Source organism: Bos mutus, chromosome 20 (genome assembly GCF_027580195.1).
Source record: "Bos mutus isolate GX-2022 chromosome 20, NWIPB_WYAK_1.1, whole genome shotgun sequence".
Lineage (NCBI taxonomy): Eukaryota > Metazoa > Chordata > Mammalia > Artiodactyla > Bovidae > Bos > Bos mutus.
In genome coordinates, this window is record NC_091636.1 from 35,374,014 (window position 1) to 35,397,263 (window position 23,250).

Genomic DNA, 23,250 nt, shown 5'->3' on the forward strand with positions numbered 1-23,250 from the left:
TGAATTTCCAGATGTTCAAGCTGGATTTAGAAAAGGCAGAGGAACCAGAGATCGAACTGCCAACATCTGTTGTAAAAGCAAGAGTTCCAGAAAAACTTCTGCTTTATTAACTACGCCAAGGCCATTGACTGTGTGGATCATAATAAACTGAAGAAAATTCTTCAGGAGATGGGAATACCAGACCACCTGACCTGCCTCCTGAGACATCTGTATGCAGGTTAGGAAGCAACAGTTAGAACTGGACACGGAACAGACTAGTTCCAAATCAGGAAAAGAACATATCAAGGCTATATATTGTCACCCTACTTATTTAACTTATGTGCAGAGTACATCAGGAGAAATGCTGGGCTGGATGTAGCAAAAGCTGGAATCAAGATTGCTGGGAGAAATATCAATAACCTCAGATATGCAGATGACACCACACTTATGGCAGAAAGTGAAGAAGAACTAAAGAGCCTCTTGATGAAAGTGAAAGAGGAGAGTGAAAAAGTTGGCTTAAAACTCAACATTCAGAAAACTAAGATCATGGCATCTGGTGGAAACAGTGACAGACTATTTCTGGGGGCTCCAAAATCACTGCAGATGGTGATTGTAGCCATGAAATTAAAAGATGCTTGCTCCTTGGAAGGAAAGTTATGACCAACCTAGACAGCTTATTTAAAAGCAGAGACATTACTTTGCCAACAAAGGTCCATTTAGTTAAAGCTATGGTTTTTCTAGTAGTCATGTATGGATCTGAGAGTTGGACTATAGAGAAAGATGAGCACCAAAGAATTGATGCTTCTGAACTGTGGTGTTGGAGAAGATTCTTGAGAGTCTTGGACAGCAAGGAGATCCAACCAGTCCATCCTAAAGGAAATCAGTCCTGAATATTCATTGGAAGGACTGATCCTGAAGCTGAAACTCCAGTACTTTGGTCACCTGATGCGAAGAGCTGACTCATTTGAAAAGACCCTGATGCTGGGAAAGATTGAAGGCGGGAGGAAAAGGGGACGACAGAGGATGAGATGGTTGGATGGCATCACTGACTCAATGGACATGAGTTTGCGTAATCTTTGGGAGTTGGTTATGGACAGGGAAGCCTTGCGTGCTGCAGAACATGGGGTTGCAAAGAGTTGGACATGACTTAGCGACTGAACTAACTAATGCCATACACAAAAATAAACTCAAGATGGATTAAAGACCTAAGTGTAAGGCCAGATACTATAAATTCCTAGAGGAAAACATTGGCAAGACATACTTTGACATAAATCACAGCAATATCTTTCTGGATCAGCCTCCTAAAGTAATGGAAGTAAAAATAAACAAATGGGACCCAATTAAAGTTAAAAGCTTTTACACAGCAAAGAAAACAATAAACAAAAGAAAAAGGCAACCTACAGAACAGGAGAAAATATTTGCAAAGGATGAAACCATCAAGAGATTAATTTCCAAAATATACAAATAGTTCATATGGCTCAATATGAAAAAACAAATAAGACAATCAAAAATGGACAGAAGATCTAAATAGACATTTCTCCAAAGAAGACAGATGGCAAAAAAGTACATGAAAAGATGCTCAACATCGCCAATTATTAGAGAAATGCAAATTAAAACTACAATGAAAAAAAAAAAAACTACAACGAGATATCACCTCATACCAGTCAGAATGGCCATTATCAAAAGGTTACAAATAATAAATGCTGAGAGGGTGTGGAGAAATAGGAGCCCTCCAACACTGTGGTGTAGCCACTGTAGAGCACTATATGGAGATTCCTTAAAAAACTAAAAATAGAGCTACTATATGATCCTGCAATCCCACTCCTGGGCATATAACCAGAGAAAACCATAATTTGAAAAGATCCCTGCAGGCCTATTTATAATAACCAAGGCGTGGTACCAACCTAAATATCCATCAACAGAAAGATGGATAAAGAAAATGTGGTGTGTGTATATATATACACATATATATAAATGGAATTTTACTTAGCCATAAAAAAGAATGAAGTAATGCCATCTGCACAATATGGATGCTCCAGAGAGTATCACTGGAGCAGGAAATGGCAACCCTCTCCATATCCTTGCCTGGAGAATTCCGTGAACAGGGGAGCCTGGTGGGCTGCTGTCTATGGGGTCACACAGAGTCGGACATGACTGAAGCGACTTAGCAGCAGCAGCAGAGTATCACACTAAGTGAAGAAAGCCAGACAAAGACAAATAACAAATGATATCACCTATATGTGAATCTAAAAGAAAAAATAATCACACAAATGAACTTATTTGCAAAACAGAGAGAGACTCACAGATACAGAAAAACAAAACCAAAAAAAACAATAACATATGGATACCAAAGGAGAAAGAAAAGTACAGGGAATGGATAAATTAGAGCTTTGAGTTAACATATAAACATTACTGTGTATAAAATAGATAACCAACAAAAACCTAGTATATAACACAGGGAACTATCCTCGATATTATGCAACAACCTATAAGGGAAAAGAATCTGATAAAAATACACATAAATGTATAACTGAATGACTGTGCTATTCACCTGAAATTTACATGATATTATAAATCAAGTATAATTTAACGACAATTTTGCAGGCATAATCAGCTTTTCTATCAATCTTGGGGTTAGTGTGGAGGCTACAATTTTGAGAAACCTAGTCCATTGTACCAAAGTTGTTGATGATGTTGTTCTTTCTTTTTCTGTTACTATCTTTTTAATCTCTCTCTCTTTTTCTTTTTCTCTAAGTACGTCTCTCAGCAATAGGATGTGATGGTTAAGAGCATGGCCTATGGAGCTAGATTTTCTAGGTTAGAATTCTGGCTCCACCACTTAGTGGCCTGATGACCTTAAATTTTTTTTTTTAAGAAAGCTATTTGTGCCTCCACTTTCTCCTCTGTGAATAGGGGATGAGAATTATATGTATTTCCTAGGGGAGATGTGACAGCTAAATACACACAGTGTTGAAAGCAGCAACTAGGAGGCAGATTTTACTCTATTAGTATTAAACTCATCACTGGGTCTCTTGTGGGTTAAAGTGTTATCAGTCTGAGTTAAATTTGCATAAATACTTGGCTAAGGAATGGTTCTCTTGGTAGGAATCTCAGATAACCTATCAAGGTACCTAGTTGAGAGCATCAGATGCCATTGCTTTACAGCTAACCTGTAGCTTAGCTGAAGCATACGAAATTGTGAAGAATGTTAAATGTTAATAACAACAAAATAACCAAAATTAAGAGATATTTGAAACACAATTACCCATGATTTCATTACTCAAATGAAGAATTACTTCCAGTTTTCCATATTTCCCTCCCTTGTCTCTACATTAGGGGTTGGCAAGCTATGGCCCATGGGCCAATTCCAGCCACCATCTGTTTTTTGTACATAAAGTTTTATTGGAACACAACCATTCATTTACACAGCTCCCATGCTACAATGGTGGAGTTGAATAGCCCTGATAGAGAATGTTGGGTTATAAAACCTAAAATATTTCCTATCTTTTTCCTTGATGGAAAAAGCTTCCCAAATTCTGCTCTAGTTGTATACACATTTTGTGTTGTTCTAGTAAAAATATATGTACAATTTATATCTTGCTTTGTTCACTTAGCATTCTATAATGTACATACTTCACACGTATGGAAAATGAATCCTACATTGCCTGAATTTGCATAATTACCTCAATAATAAATTCAGAGGGAAAATCCTCAGATCTCTATCTATCTCCCAGTGGCAAGTTTCACATCCATATTTTTTGGGTCCAATGCATATGTGTTCAGTCATGTCCGACTCTTTGTGGACCCCATTGACTGTACCTTGCTAAGTTCCTCTATCCATGGAATTTTCCAGGCAAGAATATTAAAATCCTGAGACCTCCATTTCCCAGGGGCAAGTCTCTTACCCATGCTTTTTAGATCCAATAGGAGCCAAATATAAATAATGCTGGTGTCTACCTGGAGTTCCTCAATAAGGACTTCTACCATTTGACTACATAGCAAACCCCCTCACTCTTCTATAGCCTCACTTCTTACCATCTGCTTTCTCCCATGAACTCCAGTTACTCCAGAGCCTGGGTGCAGGAATCCTGGCATCATCCACCATAGTCCTCATTCTTACAAAGTGGATGGCACATTCCAAAGGGAGCTCAGATTCCCAGCTCCAGTGCAGGACTTGGTTCCGCTTCACAGTGGTGCTGTAGTTCTCCTAGAAATAAAGAGAAAAACTTGGAAGCATATAGCCATGCAGTCCTGAAAAATGGCTTGGCTGGACTTATCCTAAAGCACACACCTAAGAGTCCACTATAACTCCAGGACATGGACAAGCTCAGTCTGTTTCCAGTCAGCCAGCTCCTGTGCTCTGATGGTACAGCAAGGAAGAGCAAGGAATAGCCTCCTGCCTATTGAAAACTTGGCTCCCAATCTCTTTGGGCCTCCAGTTCCAGGGGAATCACATGAACTAAGTGAGAGAGAGAGAACAGACACTACTTGAGTCTTAGGGGAAAAGATCAGAGAAAGAAGGTGTAGGCACAGTTCTGGTCACAAGAGCATGTTGAGAAAATTCTTGCAAACTAGAGAATTAATTGAAGCACCTTTTTAAAAATAAGCAAGATTGATAAGAATTTTCTAATATTCATCAGATCAAACCTCAGTAGAGCTGGCAGTCCTTCATGATACCCAGGAGTTCCACTGTCGCCCAGGAGTTAATAGATCACTTTCCATGAGCCCCTTGGTTTTTGTCTCTCGTCTTTTCAGATGTGGTGGCCACATGGACCACACTGCCTTCCTTGAACTGCAACCTTCACAATCTTTAGTACCAGAGATGTCAACCACATAGGCAGAACTTACATTGTGCTCTTCCACCAGGCTTCCCCGTCCCTGGGATTCTCCAGGCAAGAACACTGGAGTGGGTTGCCATTTCCTTCTCCAATGCATGGAAGTGAAAAGTGAAAGTGAAGTTGCTCAGTTATGTCCGACTCTTAGTGACCCCATGGACTGCGGCCCACCAGGCTCCTCCATCCGTGGGATTTTCCAGACAAGAGTGCTGGAGTGGGGTGCCACTGCCTTCTCCGAATGATAAATGCAAGAGCATTGCCAATGACTGAACAAGGCATTTGCAGTCTCTCTCTACTGAGATTGAACCCCATGCTGCTATAGCTATTGACCTTCAACAACCCCTGACTGAGTTCAGGGTGGAGTGAGGCACTCTGTGCTCCAGGGAATCTTAACCGGAGGTCTTCTGGAATCTGAGACTGGGCCACGTGAGCTTTCTGCTGAATTCGTTTTTCGCTGTCCCGGTTTCCAGCACGATGGGCCTTCCCCTGCGCTGGGTTTCTTCGCCTTCCACTTCTAGCGCGGGAGCTTCGCTGAGTTGGGCTCCTGCTGTGCTTGGCCTCTTTCACGCAGAGGTTGTTTCAGCCAGGTTATATCCAAGTCACGGCACCATAGATGTCACGAGAGTGTATGTTCCTCGGTTCTTTGTCTCATCACAACAAAGATTTGGAGCAACGGACATTAAAGCCCTAGGCACATCACAGCTCTTGGGTCTTGGACAAACCATGCTACAGCTCTTAGGCAAATCAGTGTTACAGCTCCATTTTATTTAGAAGATAGCAGGAGAGAGAGAGAGAGAGAAAAAAGAGCGCACGCACGCGGGAGAGAGAGTCCTTGGAGTTTGTTCAAATTCATGTCCATTGTGTCCGTAAGGCCATCCAACAGTCTCATCCTCTGTTGCCCGCTTCTCTTCCTGCCTTCAGTCTTTCTCAGCATCAGGGTCTCTTCCAATAAGTTGGCTCTTCGCATCAGGTGGCCAAAGTATTGGAGTTTCAGCTTCAGCATCAGTCCTTCCACTGATTATTCAGGGTTGATCTCCTTTAGGATTCATAGGTTTGATATCTTTGTTGTCCAAGGGACTTTCAAAAGAGTCTTCTCCAGCACCACAATTCGAAAGCATCAATTCTTTGGCACTCAGCCTTCTCTATGGTCCAACTCTCACATCCATACATGACTACTGGAAAAATCATAGCTTTGACTATACGGACTTTTGTTGGTAAAGTGATGTCTCACCTTATTTCTTTTTTTTTAAACTTTTTATTTTGTATTGGTATGCAGTCAATTAACAACGTTGTGCTGGTTTCAGCTGAATAGTGAAGGGATTCAGGCATACATATGCATGTATCCATTCTCCCCCAAACCCTCCCTCCCATACTTCCTTATCTCTTGTAACAGTTTTTAAAGTCTATTTTGTCTGATATGATTATTGCTACTCCCACTTTCTTTTGATTCCCATTTGCATGGAATATCTTTTTTCCATCCCCTGACTTTCAGTCTATATGTATCCTTGCTGCTGCTGCTGCTGCTAAGTCGCTTCAGTCATGTCCGACTCTGTGCGACCCCATAGACGGCAGCCCACCAGGCTCCCCCATCCCTGGGATTCTCCAGGCAAGAACACTGGAGTGGGTTGTCATTTCCTTCTCCAATGTGTGAAAGTGGGAAGTGAAAGTGAAGTCGCTCAGTCATGTCCGATTCTTTGCAACCCCATGGACTGCAGCCTACCAGGCTCCTCTGTCCAGGCAATTTTCCAGGCAAGAGTACTGGAGTGGGGTGCCATCACTTTCTCCGATAGGTATCCTTAGGTAAGGCCTAATCTCAACTACTGGCGGTAGTTGGTGGCATTTCATCAAAGGTCAAGCCCCTGACTTGAATATGGTACTGTAAAAGTAGGGACTGGGCTCTATTCTTCTTCTCGGACCACAGCTCCAAGCACCGATGCTCCTCAGTGGGATGCCTGCTTTCAGCTGGAAGACAAGGATAACAGATAGCTTGCCCTTCCTGGGGAAAACTGAGTTTACATCCATTTTTTAAGGGCCAATGGCAAGTCCTCCAGTGAAGAGGAGGGGGCAATACATACGTCACATGCCACCTGGAGCTGCCAAACTTGGAGGCCTTCCCTCCACTATGCCTTCCCCTCCCCCAGCTGTCAGCCTTAAATGGTGCCCTTGGCAGAACCAAACACTATTCTGGAAGGAGAACTGTTTAGTCCACCTGAAGGGCATCTAATCATGTGTGTCCTTTGCCACTCTAAGCAGAACTCCATTTGTAAAATGTTTTCATTCTTTCAGTTTATTCCTATCCCTATAAAGGGCTTCCCTGGTATCTCAGGGGGTAAAGAATCCACCTGCATTGCAGGAGACCCCAGTTCGATTCCTGGGTCAAGAAGACCCCCTGGAGCAGGGATAGGCTATCCACTCCAGTATTCTTGGGCTTCCCTGGTAGCTCAGATGGTAGAGAATCTGCCTGTAATGTGGAAGACCTGGGTTCGATTCCTGGGTTGGGAAGATCCCCTGGAGGAGGGCATGGCAATTCATTCTAGTGTTCTTGCCTGGAGAATCCCCATGGACAGAGGAGCCTGGCAGGCTACATTCCTGGGGTCACAAAGAGTCTGACATGACTGAGTGACCAAGCACAGCACAGCACATCCCTATAAACATTGTTTTTAACAAGTTTTGTGGTCCTGACCCATGCAACTTTTACTATTTAATGTGCACAATCTCGGGTACATTTTCTCCATTATTTAAAAACTAGTACAAAAAACTGGCTGTTAGTCAATCGGTGACCTTGCTATAATATGAACATTATAGCAGTCATGGTGACCTTGCTATGTGAACAAGCCACAGGCTGGATTTCACCTCTTATATCCCTCAGGAATTCAGCCACTGCTCTCCTCCCATTGTTATCACCTACTCCAGGCCCCTCTCCTTTGGACCAACCCCACTGCTCAATTCAAACTGGTCACACTTCACCTCCTCCAATTCTCCCAACTTCTCCCCACTGTGGAACCAGAGTGGTTTTAATCAGATCTCATCTCTCTGAAGGGGTGATCTCATCACCCCTTCTCACTGTTCCCAGGTTAAAAAACAACACCTGAGCATGACCCCCGGAGTCGCATGTGGGCTGGCCCTGTCCTGCCCACCCCACGTGCCCCATGCTTTCAAGCCTGAAAGCTCCCAGCCCCTTTCACTCAGGGCCTCTGCTCACCCCAGCTGGATCTTCCTGGAACATTCCTCTCCATTCTCCATGCTAAATTAGCTTCTAATCTTCTTTCCTACTTTGACTCCAACTGCCCTTCCTCCAAGCTGCTAGAGAAGGTCAGGCCTAATCTCAACCCATAGCCCACTATCAGCAACCTGCACTCCTCACATCTAGGACACTTTAATTTTGTGATCATCTCCTTAGTTTTGCTCAGCATTGATAGCCCCACGCCTTGAACAAGGCCTGGACCTGAACCCACAGTCTAAAACTATGTGCCAAATGATTTCATCAGTTCATTAATATGTCATGAGCTCTGTTTTTCCCAGACCCTCTTTGTGTGGATTCTGTCTAACCACAAATTTGTGCTTTGTGGTCTTTCTAGCCATGTTGTGGAAGAGATAAAACTTTCCTTGAATGCATCAATTCAGTGACTTTTAAAAATGTGATGACTTATGTTTGGGCTGTTTTCATTCATTGAAGTGGCAAGTTTAATTTGGCCCTGGCAGACATCAGTAAGTCATGAAAAGCTGGCATTTACATGATGCCCAAGTGAAGTCACTGATCCATTCCCAAGAAGCGAGCTTATTCCTCCCTGATTCAAGCTCCAGGCCTCCTTCCAAGCTTGAGTGGTTACTCTACTCTGCCTTCCCCTGCCATGGATGGAATCATAAAGCGTGTGACTAGAAAGGCCAAGGTGAGACTACACGGTGAGTTCTGAGTGGTCGGCACCAGCCAGGATCCAGCTCAGAGTCCCTGGACCAGCTGCAAGCACCCGGGTCAAGACGCTTGTCCTTTGGTTTATTTGTTATCGTTATTTAGTTGCTAAGTCACATCCAACTCTTTGTGACACCATGAACTGCAGCATACCAGGCTCCTCTGTCCTTCACTATCTTCCAGAGTTTGCTCAAATTCATGTCCACTGAGTCCCACCCGGTCACCCCCCTTCTCCTTTTGCACTCAATCTTTCCCAGCATCAGGTTCTTTTTCAACAAGTCAGCTTTTAGCATCAGGTGGCCAAAGTACTGGAGTTTTAGCTTCAGCATTAGTCCTTCCAGTGAATATTTAGGGTTAATTTCCTTCAGGATGGACTGGTTTAATCTCCTTGCTGTCCAAGGGACTCTCAAGAGTCTTCTCCAACACCACAATTTGAAAGCATCGATTCTTTGGTGCTCAGCCTTTTTTATGGTCCAGCTCTCACATCCATACATGCCTACTGGAGAAACCATAGATTTGACTAGACAGACCTTTGTTTGCAAAGTAATGCAGTCTAGGTTTGTCAAAGCTTTTCTTCAAGGAGCAAGTACCTTTAATGTCATGGCTACAGTCACCATCCACAGTGATTTTGGAGCTTTTTCCCCATCTATTTGCCTTGTTTTATTTATTTATAATACATATTTAATTTAATATAAATTTATAAATTTAACATAAATATATTTATTTATTATTATCCATTGGCTTATCTGGGAACACACAATCGGAGCCATGAGAACAGAGAGCTGCTCCTTCTCAGCAAGAGTGAGGTTGCATTTCAGGGACCTGCCCTATGAAGGGAGATTATGGTCCAGATAGAAGCAGCCTCTCTCAGCTGGCTTTCTGAACTTTACGTGGAGGGGACCTTAGGTTTGTCCTTGATTGCAGGCCCAAGAGGTTCAGATAACAGCTTTTCATGGCATCATCTATTCTGGGATGCATGGTGACTGATGACTGGGGAAGACTGAGTGTGACCATAACCCTCATGTGGAGCCCAGGCTCCAGTCAGAAACAGAGCTGCCTGGAGAGGGGCTGTTCCTTCCTCTGGAGGGTCCTACACCACCCAACCCCAGCAGGCAAAGGGAGAGAGTTCTCTGTGTGCGTGGTCAGGGGTAGGTCATTGCAGGTTTTCTGAAATTGTCCTCTTGGTGTTGCTGTGTGTGTCCTGGATGATCTTCTCAACTATGCTGCAAACTATTCAAGTCAAAGATGATTTTTCTTTACCTGTTCCTGGCATCTGGCATAGGCAGGTGTGATCATCTTTTGTCAAATGAATAAGTGACAAAAAAAAGAAAAAGGCAGCATCACAAACCCTTCTGTGCCCTAGGGATCAGGCTGGGCTGGATGTTATGGGAACCATGTAATGCACAAGGCAAAACACCTCAAACACCTCAAACACCTCCAGCCTTGGTTGGTTACAAGTAGATTTCAGCAGCAAGAAACCTACCTAGCGAGAAAGAAAAAGATTTCTCTTTTTACCTTGAAAAGAGAACTAGTACCTGAATCAAAGGTCTAGACAGATGTGAACAACTGTCAGTTCAGGCTTTCCTACCATTATTTTCTTTACTATGGTAACAAAAAGAACTATCTTTTAGAAGAATAAAGAATGGGATCCACCTGGTCTATGGTTAATGTTACTTTCACTAATGGGGTTAAGTGCCAGTTTTCAACAAATTCCTCCAGCCCTCCACTCAAATTTCTTTTCCCTAGGCAATTCTTAGCCTCAACATGACCTCTGTTCAACGCTGTGCTAGGCCCAAATCAACAAGTGTATCCATCGATAATACAAAAAATATGAAAATACAAAAATTATCCCTGTGAAAGGGATAGCGGGAGGAAGGGATGGGGAGGGAATAGCTGTATACAAGCACCGCTGTTGTATGCAATCTAGAAAAATGGTACAGATGAACCCATTTGCAAAGCAGAAACAGAGACATAGATGGAAAGAACAAACATATGGACACCAAGGGGGAAAGAGAGGGTGGGATGAATTGGGGGATTGGAATTGACACATATACATCCTACAGATCAATACATAGCGAACAAGAGCCTGTAGGACAGGGAACTCTACTCAGTGCTCTCTGATGACCTAAATGGGAAGGGAATCCAAAACAGAGAAGATATATGCATATGTATAGCTGATTCACTCTGCTATACAGCAGAAACGAATACAACATTGTAAAGCAATTATACTATATCTCAATAAACTTAAAAAAATAAATAAAAAGCCAGGGAACACAGGGCAAGTGTTTCTGAGATCTGTGTTTCCTGGCCTGTAGTCTTAACAAACCCCAAATAAACTACTGCTTTTGGCCTTACAAAAAAAAAAAAAAAGAAAGAAACATCAAATAACTCTCACAGTAGGAAGCTGCCCTATGAGAGGTAGAATTATAGACCTGGTATCAACCTTAAATCAATAGTCAGAACGATATTTAGGCCACTCACTCAGATCTCAAAGGTGATGATGATGGATCATAAAAGTAACTGAACCTTTAAAGTTAGTGACCTTTATGCTTCGCTAAAGGAACTGACCCTCTGGGTCCCTGTATCCATGCCTCCACTGCCTGAGAGAAGAGTGGCTATCCACTAGCAAATAGAGGTCCCCAGCAATAAAACATCTGTGTTTCACTTCTCTCTATGCAAATTCTCTGTTTCCCTTCAGTGAGAAAATATTTCACTGTCCTTCAACCTCCCATGATAATAAACGATCATGATGTGGGCATAGATTACTAGGGCTCCCTGGACCATAAATGGTCATTGAAAGAAACCACCAAAGTGCCCCAATGCAGTGAATGGGAAAGCATCAGGCAAAACAGACATAACCATGACTTAAACCAGACTAGAGCACATCAATCCCAAATAATTCAAAGGCAAAAAGAGTATGAGTTCAGGATTTTCTTAATTTAATTTTCTATAGAAAAAGGCACATGTGAAGAAGCAAAGGACATGGTAAGTTACTCTCCGACAAGGTCCATGGAAGACCTCTTTGCTGGGTAGAAGAGAAAATGCTAAAACATTTTCTTCCTTGTATTTCAGTACAGTATTAGTAAAGAAACCGCCTGAGAGCCACACTGACATGAGAATTGCCAAACTATTACACCTGATTTAGGAGAATCTTTGGTAGGCAGAGAAGGAAGAGGAATAAGATGGCTGATCATGGATTTTTGGAATCCAGTCTTCACAAAGATAGACCCCAACAGCTTTCATAGAGAACAGAGAATAACTGAGAATATGATCTATTTTTATAGCACAACCCACCCAACCTACCAAACTAAAACTGTCATGTTAATTTGTCCCAGATCCTCTTAACTAAAAACACAGAACTGTGATTATTTAGAACTGTTCTGAGTTGCTAAAATGATTCCAGATTGGGATTTTGGGGAGGATGTCATGAAAGACAAATCATGGTGTTAGAAAAGGATTTTTAAAATACTGAGCCAAGAATAAAAATACTTACCAACCAGATGACATTGGATGCTTTAAATCTACTGATCTGTATCTGAAAAACCATTTTGAATTCCTGGTGATAATCAGGGTTGTGGACAGTCCATTGTAAATGCAAACACTGCTTTGTAGAATTGATGGAAACGTTCAGTGATTCAGGAGTTAATGGTAAAGGTTCAGACAGAACTGAAAGACCAAAACACGATATGAAGTGACATTTAATAGGCGTGTGATTGAATAATCGCAGATAATTACACTGTTCAATATCATCACTGTTTAGCTTTGGAAAACATTGCTCACATATACACTCTAGAATTAGACACTGAAAAGCTGGAGGGAATTTAGAAATCACTCAGCAGATGAAGAAATTAAGCCCTAGATGAATGAAATGAGTTGCTCAATGATACACAGCAAATTAATATATTGACTGTTACACAAAAGGATATTTCATTGAACAATCTAAATAGTTTAGAAATTTATAACAAGGCTGAATTAAAAAACAGGGCTTTTTGCTATAAATTTCATAGTTCTGGACATCTAAAATGAATATTTTGTGAACTATTTGATAGTTTACAGGACTTCCCTGGCAATCTAGTGGTTAAGACTTTATCTTCCAGTGCAGGGGATGTGAGTTCAACCCCTGGTTGAGGAGCTAAGATCCCATATGCTTTGTGGTCAAAAAAACCCAAACAAATATTTCATAGTTTATTAAACAGCTATAAAGTGAGAACAAGTCCCATCTCTAGAGGCTATTGCTTAAATCTCAATGCACTGAACTTAAAACACCTTTAGCAAGAATTTACTGGGCTAACCCTAACCTAGTGTGAAATGAAATAATCGTGACAAGGTTTCTAGCTCAAGGAAGGAACCTAGTGGAGAGACACAAGAGACTTCTATGAAATAATGAGTGACTGCAAGTTTAGAGTGTTTAATGGTGGGATAGAGTCTGTCAAAGAGGAGAGATTCAAACATGGGACAGATTTGCTGAGGTCAGTGAGCTGGAAAACAGCCTAGAGAGAGGATTTGCCCTGATGGAGTGAGTGGGATCACTGCTAACGCTGGGAGAAGAACAAAACATGGCTTTTTATATAAGTAGAGGAAATGCCATACAGATTCAAGAAGAATTGTGTATTGTTGAATCAAGAGGCTTCACTGGTTGGTTTGAGGGCATCTAAAGTACCCTGGAGAAGGAAATGGCAACCCACTCCAGTACTCTTTTGCCTGGAAAATCCCATGGATGGAGGAGCCTGGTAGGCTACAGTCCATGGGGTTGCAGAGTTGGACACGACTGAGCGGCTTCACTTAAGTCACTTAACTTAAAGTACACTGGGAATGCTGCAAAAGTATTGAAAAGATGAAGAGTGTATTGATAAAATCAACTGGGAGCTGATGGCTCATGGCGGAGCACATATCTTTTTAACATTCATTTTTCTAGTTCTTTGGGGATTTCCTCTACTGATCTGAGACTCTCTGGCACCCAGTTTAAATGGTAAGAGATTACCTTCTTTTGAGAATAAAAATGGCATGAATCTCTAATACTGAAAAAAAAATCTCCCAAACTGTCATTCTACATATGCTGCTTTTCTCATGCATGTGTGCATGTGCTCGGTCAGTCGTATCCAACTCTTTGTGACCTCATGGACTGTAGCCCTCCAGGGTCCTCTGTCCATGGGATTCTCCAGGCAAGAATATTGGAGTGGGTAGCCATTCCCTCTTCCAGGGGATCTTCTTAACCCAGGGATGGAACCCACATCTCCTGCATTAGCAGGCAGATTCTTTACCCCTGAGTCACCTGGAAAGCCTGTATTTTTCTCACAGGGAGGTAAAAAATAACAGCAACAATAAGACTGAGCATATAAAGTTTATCAGGCATGGTGCTAGGTGCTTTGCATATTTTTTCTCATGAAATGCCCATTGTAAAACTGAGACAGTCATTTTTTATAGATGAGAAGACTCAAGTTCGATAGCTTAAACAACGTACACAAAGCAGCCTGGACCTTAAGTACGGATCTCTTTAATACCAAGCCTTCACTGCGCTGCTTCCCAGCTGTGAAGGCAGGAACATCCTGCCCAACTGAAGGTCACATGGACTGGAATGTCTGAGAAGTGTGGCTCCCACCATGTCTTGCCAAGTTCAGGATACAGATGGTAAGGATGGGGCTCTGGACCTAGCCAGAAAAGTTGATAAGTATTCTTGGTGGATACAAGCATGAAGTTCTCCATGTTAATGGTCCACATGATAGACAGCTTCAGGATCTAAATAAGGTTTTATCCTCAGAGTTTAGAAAAAAAAAAAATCTCAGAAAATTCATTCTATGGAAACAAAGTTAACAAGAATGGCCATAAAATCCAAGTTATTAGCCATCAACGACTATTTTCCCAGAAAGATATTCATCCTCTGTGAATTTTATAGATCAGATGCTGGGAATGGTTAGGATAAAAATTAGAATCTTAGTCTGGACTCCCATGACCTTGGATTTGGCATTGGGTCCCTAGATATGATGCCAAAGCATGAGTCAAAAGAAAAAAAAAAAGACAAATGGAACTTTATCAAAATTAAAAACTTCTGTGCATCTAAGGACATTGTCAAAAGGGAGGAAAGAAAAACTAAAAATGGAGAAAATATTTTGCAAATCACTCATCTAGTATCCAAAATTTATAAAGAACTCTGACAACTCAACACCTAAAAGGCAAACAACTCTATTTTGAAAACAGACAAATGACTTGAATAGGCATTTCTCCAAAGATGTACAAATGGCCAATAAGCACATGAAAAGACATTCAACATCATTAATCACTACAGAAATGAAGATCAAAACCATAATGAGATACTATTTTATACTCACAAGGAGGGTTATAATTTAAAAAATGGAAATAAGCATTGGTGAGCATGTGGAGAAATTAAAACCTTTGTATATCAAGGCAGGAGTGTAAAAAGACTTTGGAACTGAAGAAAACATTTTGAAAGTTCCTCACAAAGTTAAAATCACCATATGACTCAATAATTTCATTCCTATGTATATATCCTAAAGAGCTGCAAGACTTAAATATTTGTAACAAATGTTTGTAGCAGCACTATTCACAACAGCAAAAAGGTGACAAGAACCCAAATGGCCATCAGCAGATGAATGGACAAACATATTGTGTGTATTCATAACCTGAAATACAAGAGAAGACTCTACACATGGACGTCACCAGATGGTCCATACCAAAATCAGATTGACTGTATTCTTTTCAGCCAAAGACGGAGAAGCCCTATACAGTCAGCAAAAAGAGACCGGAAGATGACCGTGGCTCAGATCATGAAGTCCTTATTGCAAAATTCAGACTTAAATTGAAGAAAGTAGGGAAAACCACTAGACCATTTAGGTACAACCTAAATCAAATCCCTTATGATTATACAGTGGAAGTGACAAATAGATTCAAGGGGCTAGATCTGATGGAGTGCCTGAAGAACTATGGATGGAGATTTCTGACATTGTACAGGAGGCAGTGATCAAGACCATCCCCAGGAAAAAGAAATGCAAAGGCAAAATGGTTGTCTGAGGAGGACTTACAAATAGTTGAGAAAAGAAGAGAAGCTAAAGGCAAAGAAGAAAAAGAAAGATATACCCATCTGAATGCAGAGCTCCAAAGAATAGCAAAGAGAGATAAGAAACCTTTCCTCAGCGATCAGTGCAAAGAAATGGAGGAAAACAACAGAATGGGGAAGACTAGAGATCTCTTCAAGAAAATTAGAGATACCAAGGGAAATTTTCATGCAAAGATGGGCACATAAAGAACAGAAATGGTATGGACCTAACAGAAGCAGAAGATATTAAGAAGAGGTAGCAAAAATACACTGAAGAACTATACAAAAAAGATTTTCATGATCCAGATAACCACGATGGTGTGATCACTCACCTAGAGTCAGACATCCTGTAATGAGAAGTCAAGTGGGCCTTACGAAGCATCACTATGAACAAAGCTAGTGGAGGTGATGGAATTCCAGATGAGCTATTTCAAATCCTAAAAGATGATGCTGTGAAAGTGCTGCACTCAATATGTCAGCAAATTTGGAAAACTCAGCAGTGGCCACAGGACTGGAAAAGGTCAGTTTTCATTCTAATCCTAAAGAAAGGCAATGTGAAAGAATGCTCAAACTACCGCACAATTGCACTCATCTCACACGCTAGTAAAGTAATGCTCAAAATTCTCCAAGCCAGGCTTCAACAGTACATGAACTGTTTTCATGTTCAAGCTGGTTTTAGAAAAGGCAGAGGAACCAGAGAGCAAATTGCTAACATCAGTTGGATCACTGAAAAAGCAAGAGAGTTCCAGAAAAATATCTATTTCTGCTTTATTGACTATGCGAAAGCCTTTGACTGTGTGGATCACAACAAACTGTGAAAAATTCTGAAAGAGATGGGAATAGCAGACCACCTGACCTACCTCCTGAGAAATCTGTATTCAGGTCAAGAAGCAACAGTTAGAACTGGACATGGAACAACAGACTGTTTCCAAATTGGGAAAGAAGTCAAGGCTGTATATTGTCACCCTGCTTATTTAACTTATATGCAGAGTACATCCTGAGAAACTCTGGGCTGGAAGAAGCACAATCTGGAATCAAGATTGCTGGGAGAAATATCAATAACCTCAGATATGCAAATGATACCACCCTTATAGCAGAAAGCCAAGAAGAATTAAAGAACCTCTTGATGAAAGTGAGAGAGTAAAAAAGTTGGCTTAAAACTCAACATTCAGAAAACTAAGATCATGACATCCTGTCGCATTACTTCATGACAAATAGATGGGGAAACAATGGAAAGAGTGAGAGATTATTTTGGGGGGCTCCAAAATCACTGCAGATGATGACTGCAGCCACGAAATTAAAAGACACTTGCTCCTTGGAAGAAAAGCTATGACAAACCTAGGCAGCATATTAAAAAGCAGAAACATTACTTTGCTGACAAAGGTCTGTATAGTCAAAGTTATAGTTTTTCCAGTGGTCATATATGGATGTGAGAGTTGGACCATAAAGAAATGTGAGCACCAAAGAATTGATGCTTTTGAACTGTGGTGTTGGAAAAGACTCTTGAGAGTCTCTTGGACTGCTAGGAGGTCAAACCAATCAGTCTTAAAAGAAACCAGTCCTGAATATTCATTGGAAGGACTGATGTTGAAGGTGAAGCTCCAATACTTTGGTCACCTGATGCGAAGAACGGACTCATTAGAAAAGACCCTGATGCTGGGAAAGACTGAAGGCAGGAGGAGAAGGGGGCGACAGAGGATGAGATGGTTGGCATCACCGACTCGATGGACGTGAGTTTGAGCAAGCTCCAGGAGTTGGTGATGGACAAGGAAGCCTGGCATGCTGCAGTCCATGGGGTCGCAAAGGGTCAGACACAACTGAGCTACTGAAGTGAAGAAAAATGAAGTACTGATACATGCTACAAATCAGGTGAACCTTGAAAACATTACACTAAGCAAAAGAAGCCAGATACAAAAGTCTCGTATAGTATGGTTCAATCCACATGAAATATCCAGAACAGTTAAATCCACAGAGAGATAAAGGAGACTGAAGGTTGCCAGGGGCCAAGGGAGGGAGGGAGGAATGGGGATAATTGATTAATGATTACAGTGTTTTATTTGGAGACAACAAAAAAATTTTGGAAGTATATAGAAATGGTAGATGCAAAAAATTTTGAACGTATTAAAGGCCACTGATTTGTTCACTTTAATCATAAATTGGTAATTTTATGTTATGTAAATTTCACATCAATAAATATTATTTTTAAAATATACATGATCATGACAAAAATTTTCAACCAATACAGGTATTGAATTCCTTACCATTTCCACTCTCACTCCACTGCCAAGTTTAAATCGTTTAGTTTTTCTTGACCTTTTTCATACATTTAAAAAAATCACATTGAACTATAACCCCATTTTATATTTTTTAAAGCACTTCCGTTATTTTTAAAAAGCTATAAAGAAAAGTAAAACTAAAATGTTAACAGTCAATATTTCTGGATGGTGAGGTTGAGTGATTTTAATTTTTAATTGGAGGATAAACACCTTACAACGTCATGTTGGTTTTAATTTTCTTGTTTTATGCTTTTCTGTACTTTGCAAATGTTCTCCAAAAAACATGGTATAACTTTCAGAACCATATAATATGCTAGATTTTAAAAGAAATATTCCTTTAGATATCCAGTTCATATCACTAAGATGACACTTCAGAATGCATAATTTAGTCTTCTGAGTTGATTTGCACCAAAAGGCTGAGTCCCGGTTATATTTCTATGTTTTACTCCCCACTTAAACTTAATAAATTGGCATTCTGATTCTTAACAAGTTTGAGCTTAGGGAATTAGTTATCATGCCCCATTCATTCAAAGGTAAATGAAATAAGTTGGGATTCCTGAACATTCAAAGCCCAACAAAGTCATCCTCTATCATTATTTGATTAGAGGTTTTATTCCTTTGTGAATAAAATGTCTCAATTTTTTAGTTAAAGACAGCAGAAAGCAACAGCTGCTATTCATCCTCTCCCTAAACCTGTAAACCAAAGGGAGATTTAGGAAGTGAAATAAAGGGAGATTTAGGAAAATGAAAAGGCAGAACCCTTATGGAATGGGGGGGGCGGTTGGATTATTTTTAATAACTGTGTAGAGAAGCAGAGTGCATACAAAATCAGCCCACTTTCCTAGCCCTCATTTCACCTTGCTTGTACGGTATGGTCATCTGTTGCTGTCAGTCTCACTCTAGATTCACATTTCCTGGAGGGCAGAGTCCTGCAGCTTGGAATGAACTCTAGTCCCCAGAACTTGGCACAACATCTTACCCACAGCAGATCTCAAGTGATAGAGATCCAGCACAGCCCCGGCACGATCTCCAGTGCCTGCCTGAGCAGCTGCCCCTCACTAATAACTCATTCCTCCTGGCGGTCTCCTCTTCCCGTTGCAGCTTTTCCCACCCCATATTTGAACCCTGATCACAGCATGCGCTCATAGCCCGTTTGGTGTTTGGCTCCCCGCAGACCGTGAGCTGAACAGAGGTGGCTTTAAGTCTTACTCATCTTGCTGAAATCAAGACTGTAACACCCCTGTCACAGTGCAGACACTCTGTGACTGATTACTGAATTAGTGAGTCACCTACCCTATATCACCAGTGCTTTGGGAAGCTCTAGAAGGCTGCCCTGTGATGCTTTAGACAAAGAGGAGCTTGACTCAGGTACTCAGTAGACAGCAGTCAGAAATAGCTGACTGCTATTTCTGAAATGGAAAGCAATCTAGGACATCCTTGGGAAATGGTGGGAAATGCCAAGGTAAAGTCAGAGAGACAGAGAGACCTCAGAGGTGATTCAGTCCAGTCCCAGTGTTTTTCAGAGGAGGAAACTGAAGCTAAAAAAAGGGGAGCGACTTTCCCAAGGTCACAGAATCCAACCAGGACCCTGGGCTCTTGGCCCAGCTCTCGACAACACAGTATTGGCGTGTGGCCAAAAAGAGCGGGCTTAGAACCAGATAGCCATAGACTTAGTCACGGGCTCCCAACTTTCCCCACCAGTTTCTCCATCTGATTCCAACACGCTCAAGGAAACAAACTGTGGCCCATTCGTAAGATGGGAGAGCTTGCAGCCATAAAATATGATGTTATTTCTAGAAAAACTAACATTAAAGGTAAAAACTCTCATCATATATTGTATTATTTTAAATATATATGTGAAAGTAAACTTATTAAAGTATATGTACTTTAATAAGTATATATAATTTCCTAGCATATACACATGTTATATATAATACGTATATATTTATATGACATATACTATAGTATGTATACTTTATATTAACTATACTTTAATAAGTATACTATACAACAAATCCTATTCTCCAGAGCAGAGAATGGTGGGCTATAGTCCTTAGGGTCACATAGAGTTGGACACGACTGAAGTGACTGAGCATACATACACACACCTTCACTGGGTAAGTAGCTAAGAGACAAATACTATTTCTTTAGCCATAAACAGCATTTCAGCACTTAGCATATTACTGTGGAAGCAATGGCCTCTCAATGAATGGAGGACATTCCAACTTGTTCTAACTCTGAGCACATATCCCATTTCTACACACCAAGTACAGAAGGAACTCCTCTGCCAATGGCAACAGATCATATATTGATCATGAAATGCTGAGGGATTAAGTCTAGTGACAAGTTTCCATTGGCCAGGAAATCAGGGTTAAGGAGTAGCTTACTAAAATGAGCCATTAAGATCAGGAAGGTGGAGACTAAATTACTCACTGCTCCTCACCAATTCCCGGTAATTCCCAAAGAAAAATGACCTGTTCATTTTTCTCCAAAGCACCAATTACCTTGGTTTTTTTTTCTATGTGATTTTTTTTCCCTTATTGTTCTTTCCACTTCTTACCTTCACTTTGGTAAGTTCTCAAGGGCAGCAATGCCAAGAGGAATGTTGTCTGCAAGACTGCAAAGAGAGCCATAGGGTCTCGCCTCCTGAAAAAGATAAAATGCAAAGAAGAGAAATTTAATTTTAGATGTGAGCAGGTTTCTTTGAACCTATTGTGGAAGATAATGACATTAAAGGCTTCCATTCTGGGACTTTCCTGGTGGTCCCGTGGTTAAGAATCCACCTTCCAATGTAGGGGATGAGGGTTAGAATCTTAGTCTGGGGAACTAAGATCCCACATGAGGTGGGGCAGCTAAGCCCATGCACCACAATTAGGGAAGCCCTTGCTCTGCAACCAAAGATCACTCATGTTGCGACGAAGACCCGATGCAGACACACAAATAAAACAAATAGGTAAACTTTAGAATGGCTCCCGCTCTCCTCTCCTCCTTATATCCACACTCCTTGTCACTGTGAATTTGGAGTCCTCTTCCAGCCCCACCCCACGATGAGCTGATTTTCCTGCTGCATCTGACTTGCTCTGGCTCATAAATGAGGCAGAAGTGATAATGTGTCCCCTTGGAGCCTGGGCCTCAAAAGACTTTCTGTATTTCCTCTTCTGTGTTTCCGCCTCTGGCACGAAAAGGACATTTCTGGGCTATTCTATTGGCTCCAAAAGGAGGATGAGTAACACAGGAGACAGAGGTGAGTCACCTGCGCTGCTCCAGCCCGGCCAGCCGAGGTCAGAAAGCAGAGGGCAGCTTTCCCAGATGGGACGCTGAGGCTGTGTGGCAACAGGTAATGGAGTCACCAATCTCTTCACACCAGGCAAAGTTTGGTGAAGAAAGATAGGGCAGAAAAACCCAGCCACACTCTCAGAAGAGCTCCATTCAAACTGATGCCTTGCAGGGGAGTCACCTCCCCTCTTCCCTGTCTCTCTCCTTAAAATGTCAGCTGAGAAATGCACACACGTCTCTGAAGGGGACAGGCAGAGCGGCATTGTTCTTGTTCAAGAGACCTTCTGGCACTCTTGTCTTCCAAGAGGGTTATGAACTACAGGCCAAAACAGCTCTGCTGATTCATCAGGTCTCTGACCGTTGTACAATGTGAGGGCACAACAAATAAGCTGGATGGTCTCAAGAAGGCTAATATGTTCTTCACTTAATAATAAACACGTTAGTCAGGGGAAGTACTGAATTTCACTTTTCTACTGCAAACTCTGACTCATCGCAGAGAGAAACAAAGAAAAATTCAAAGTCAACTTTTACCTCCATCTAGTCTGCTTAGGGTCATCAAAAGCTAGATGTTCTGTGAGCCAGATCATCCATTTTCACTGCCCACACTATCCATTTGTTTTCTTCAAACAGCATTTTACACAAAATGGGAACAATAGTGAAGACAGGAAGAGGGTAAACCAAACCAGTCAATTACTCTCGAGTGGGCAGATCTGCTTACACAGGCGCAAAAGTCTGCAAACGACAGCTTTTCTTCCTGATCCTTTAAGCACCGCTTTCTGCTACTTCAACTGTTGACAACAGGTCATTCACACCCTGCTGAAATCCATTCACACCCTGCTGAAATGTCTACAGACAACTTCAGATGGGTTCCTACTACAACTGAATATCAAAGCTGGGAGGAAGACTGACTCAAGAGAAAAGAGTTTCTGCTGAAAACCAAAGTGAAGGCAAGGAAAATGCCACAGTGGGGTTTTGACACTCACTGTGCATTTAAATATCCATCCAATCCTGGTCTATGGCACAGGGTCCCATCCTCCTAACATGTACATCACACAAGAACACAAGACTCACCATAGTGAGAAGAGCGTGCATGCTAAGTCGCTTCAGTTGTGTCTGACTTTTTGCAACCTTATGAACTGAAGCTCACCAGGCTCTTCTGTCCACAGGATTCTCTAGGCAAGAATACTGGAGTGGGTTGCTATTTCCTTGCTCATCCCCTCAATTCAAAAGCAGGTAATTCCAGGGGCAGGATGCATGCTGCCTGTGTCCCCCACATGAAAGGGCTATTTAAGATGTTTCTTAAAAGGTGGAGTCTCAGTAAATCAAATATTTACCAAGTCACAAAAATTAAACAAGTCATGGGGCAAAGAAACTTAAAACTAGGAGTTAGAGGCCACCTACCAGTTAAGGGTAACCAGAAACTAAAGAACACAAGTTCTCATATAACAGAATTGAAGATATGGTAATTTACAAAGGACCTATGTCTATGGTCTGGGTAGAATCACCAGGACAGTCCTGTCTGAAGCCCTGCCCTTTCCCACCATCTCACATGGCTGGTTGTGAAACTGGGGACCTCAGCTCCAGGTGCCATCGAATGTCCTGGTTTTCTTTTCATCAGTTCTCACAGGCATGGTTTTACAACCCACTGGACAGGGGGCAGCTGTGACCCAGTGGTCACCGCCTGCACAGAGCATAGTGGTTTTGTCCAGTGCTGTGACTAGGCAGCCACCATCCAGATACTGCAGGCTCCAGATCACTCAGAACATTTTGCAGAAGGACTAGGAGTCCTAGCTGTTGTCTGAAAATCTTCCAGTAAAATCAATAACGTTTATTGAAACCTGCAGAGCAAGAGTCATGAGGGAGAACCTTCCAGGGAGCCCTGTGGAGCTCCTCCCTGCTGTGGAGCTCCTCCCTGCTGTGGAG

General features: G+C 41.6%; 1 protein-coding gene across 2 annotated transcripts in view; it reads right to left on the bottom strand.

Annotated features, from left to right (window-relative positions):
- The window catches only part of OSMR (oncostatin M receptor), a 67,807-nt gene that overhangs the window by 28,793 nt on the left and 15,764 nt on the right, over window positions 1–23,250 (bottom strand). For both annotated transcript variants that reach the window (XM_070357620.1, XM_070357621.1), the window contains exons 2-4: window positions 20,612–20,697; window positions 12,218–12,390; window positions 4,015–4,186 (exon numbers count right to left, since the gene is read on the bottom strand). In XM_070357620.1, coding sequence (XP_070213721.1) covers window positions 4,015–4,186; window positions 12,218–12,390; window positions 20,612–20,684 — 418 coding nt within the window. In that variant the 5' untranslated portion in view covers window positions 20,685–20,697. The remainder of the gene's footprint in view (window positions 1–4,014; window positions 4,187–12,217; window positions 12,391–20,611; window positions 20,698–23,250) is intronic.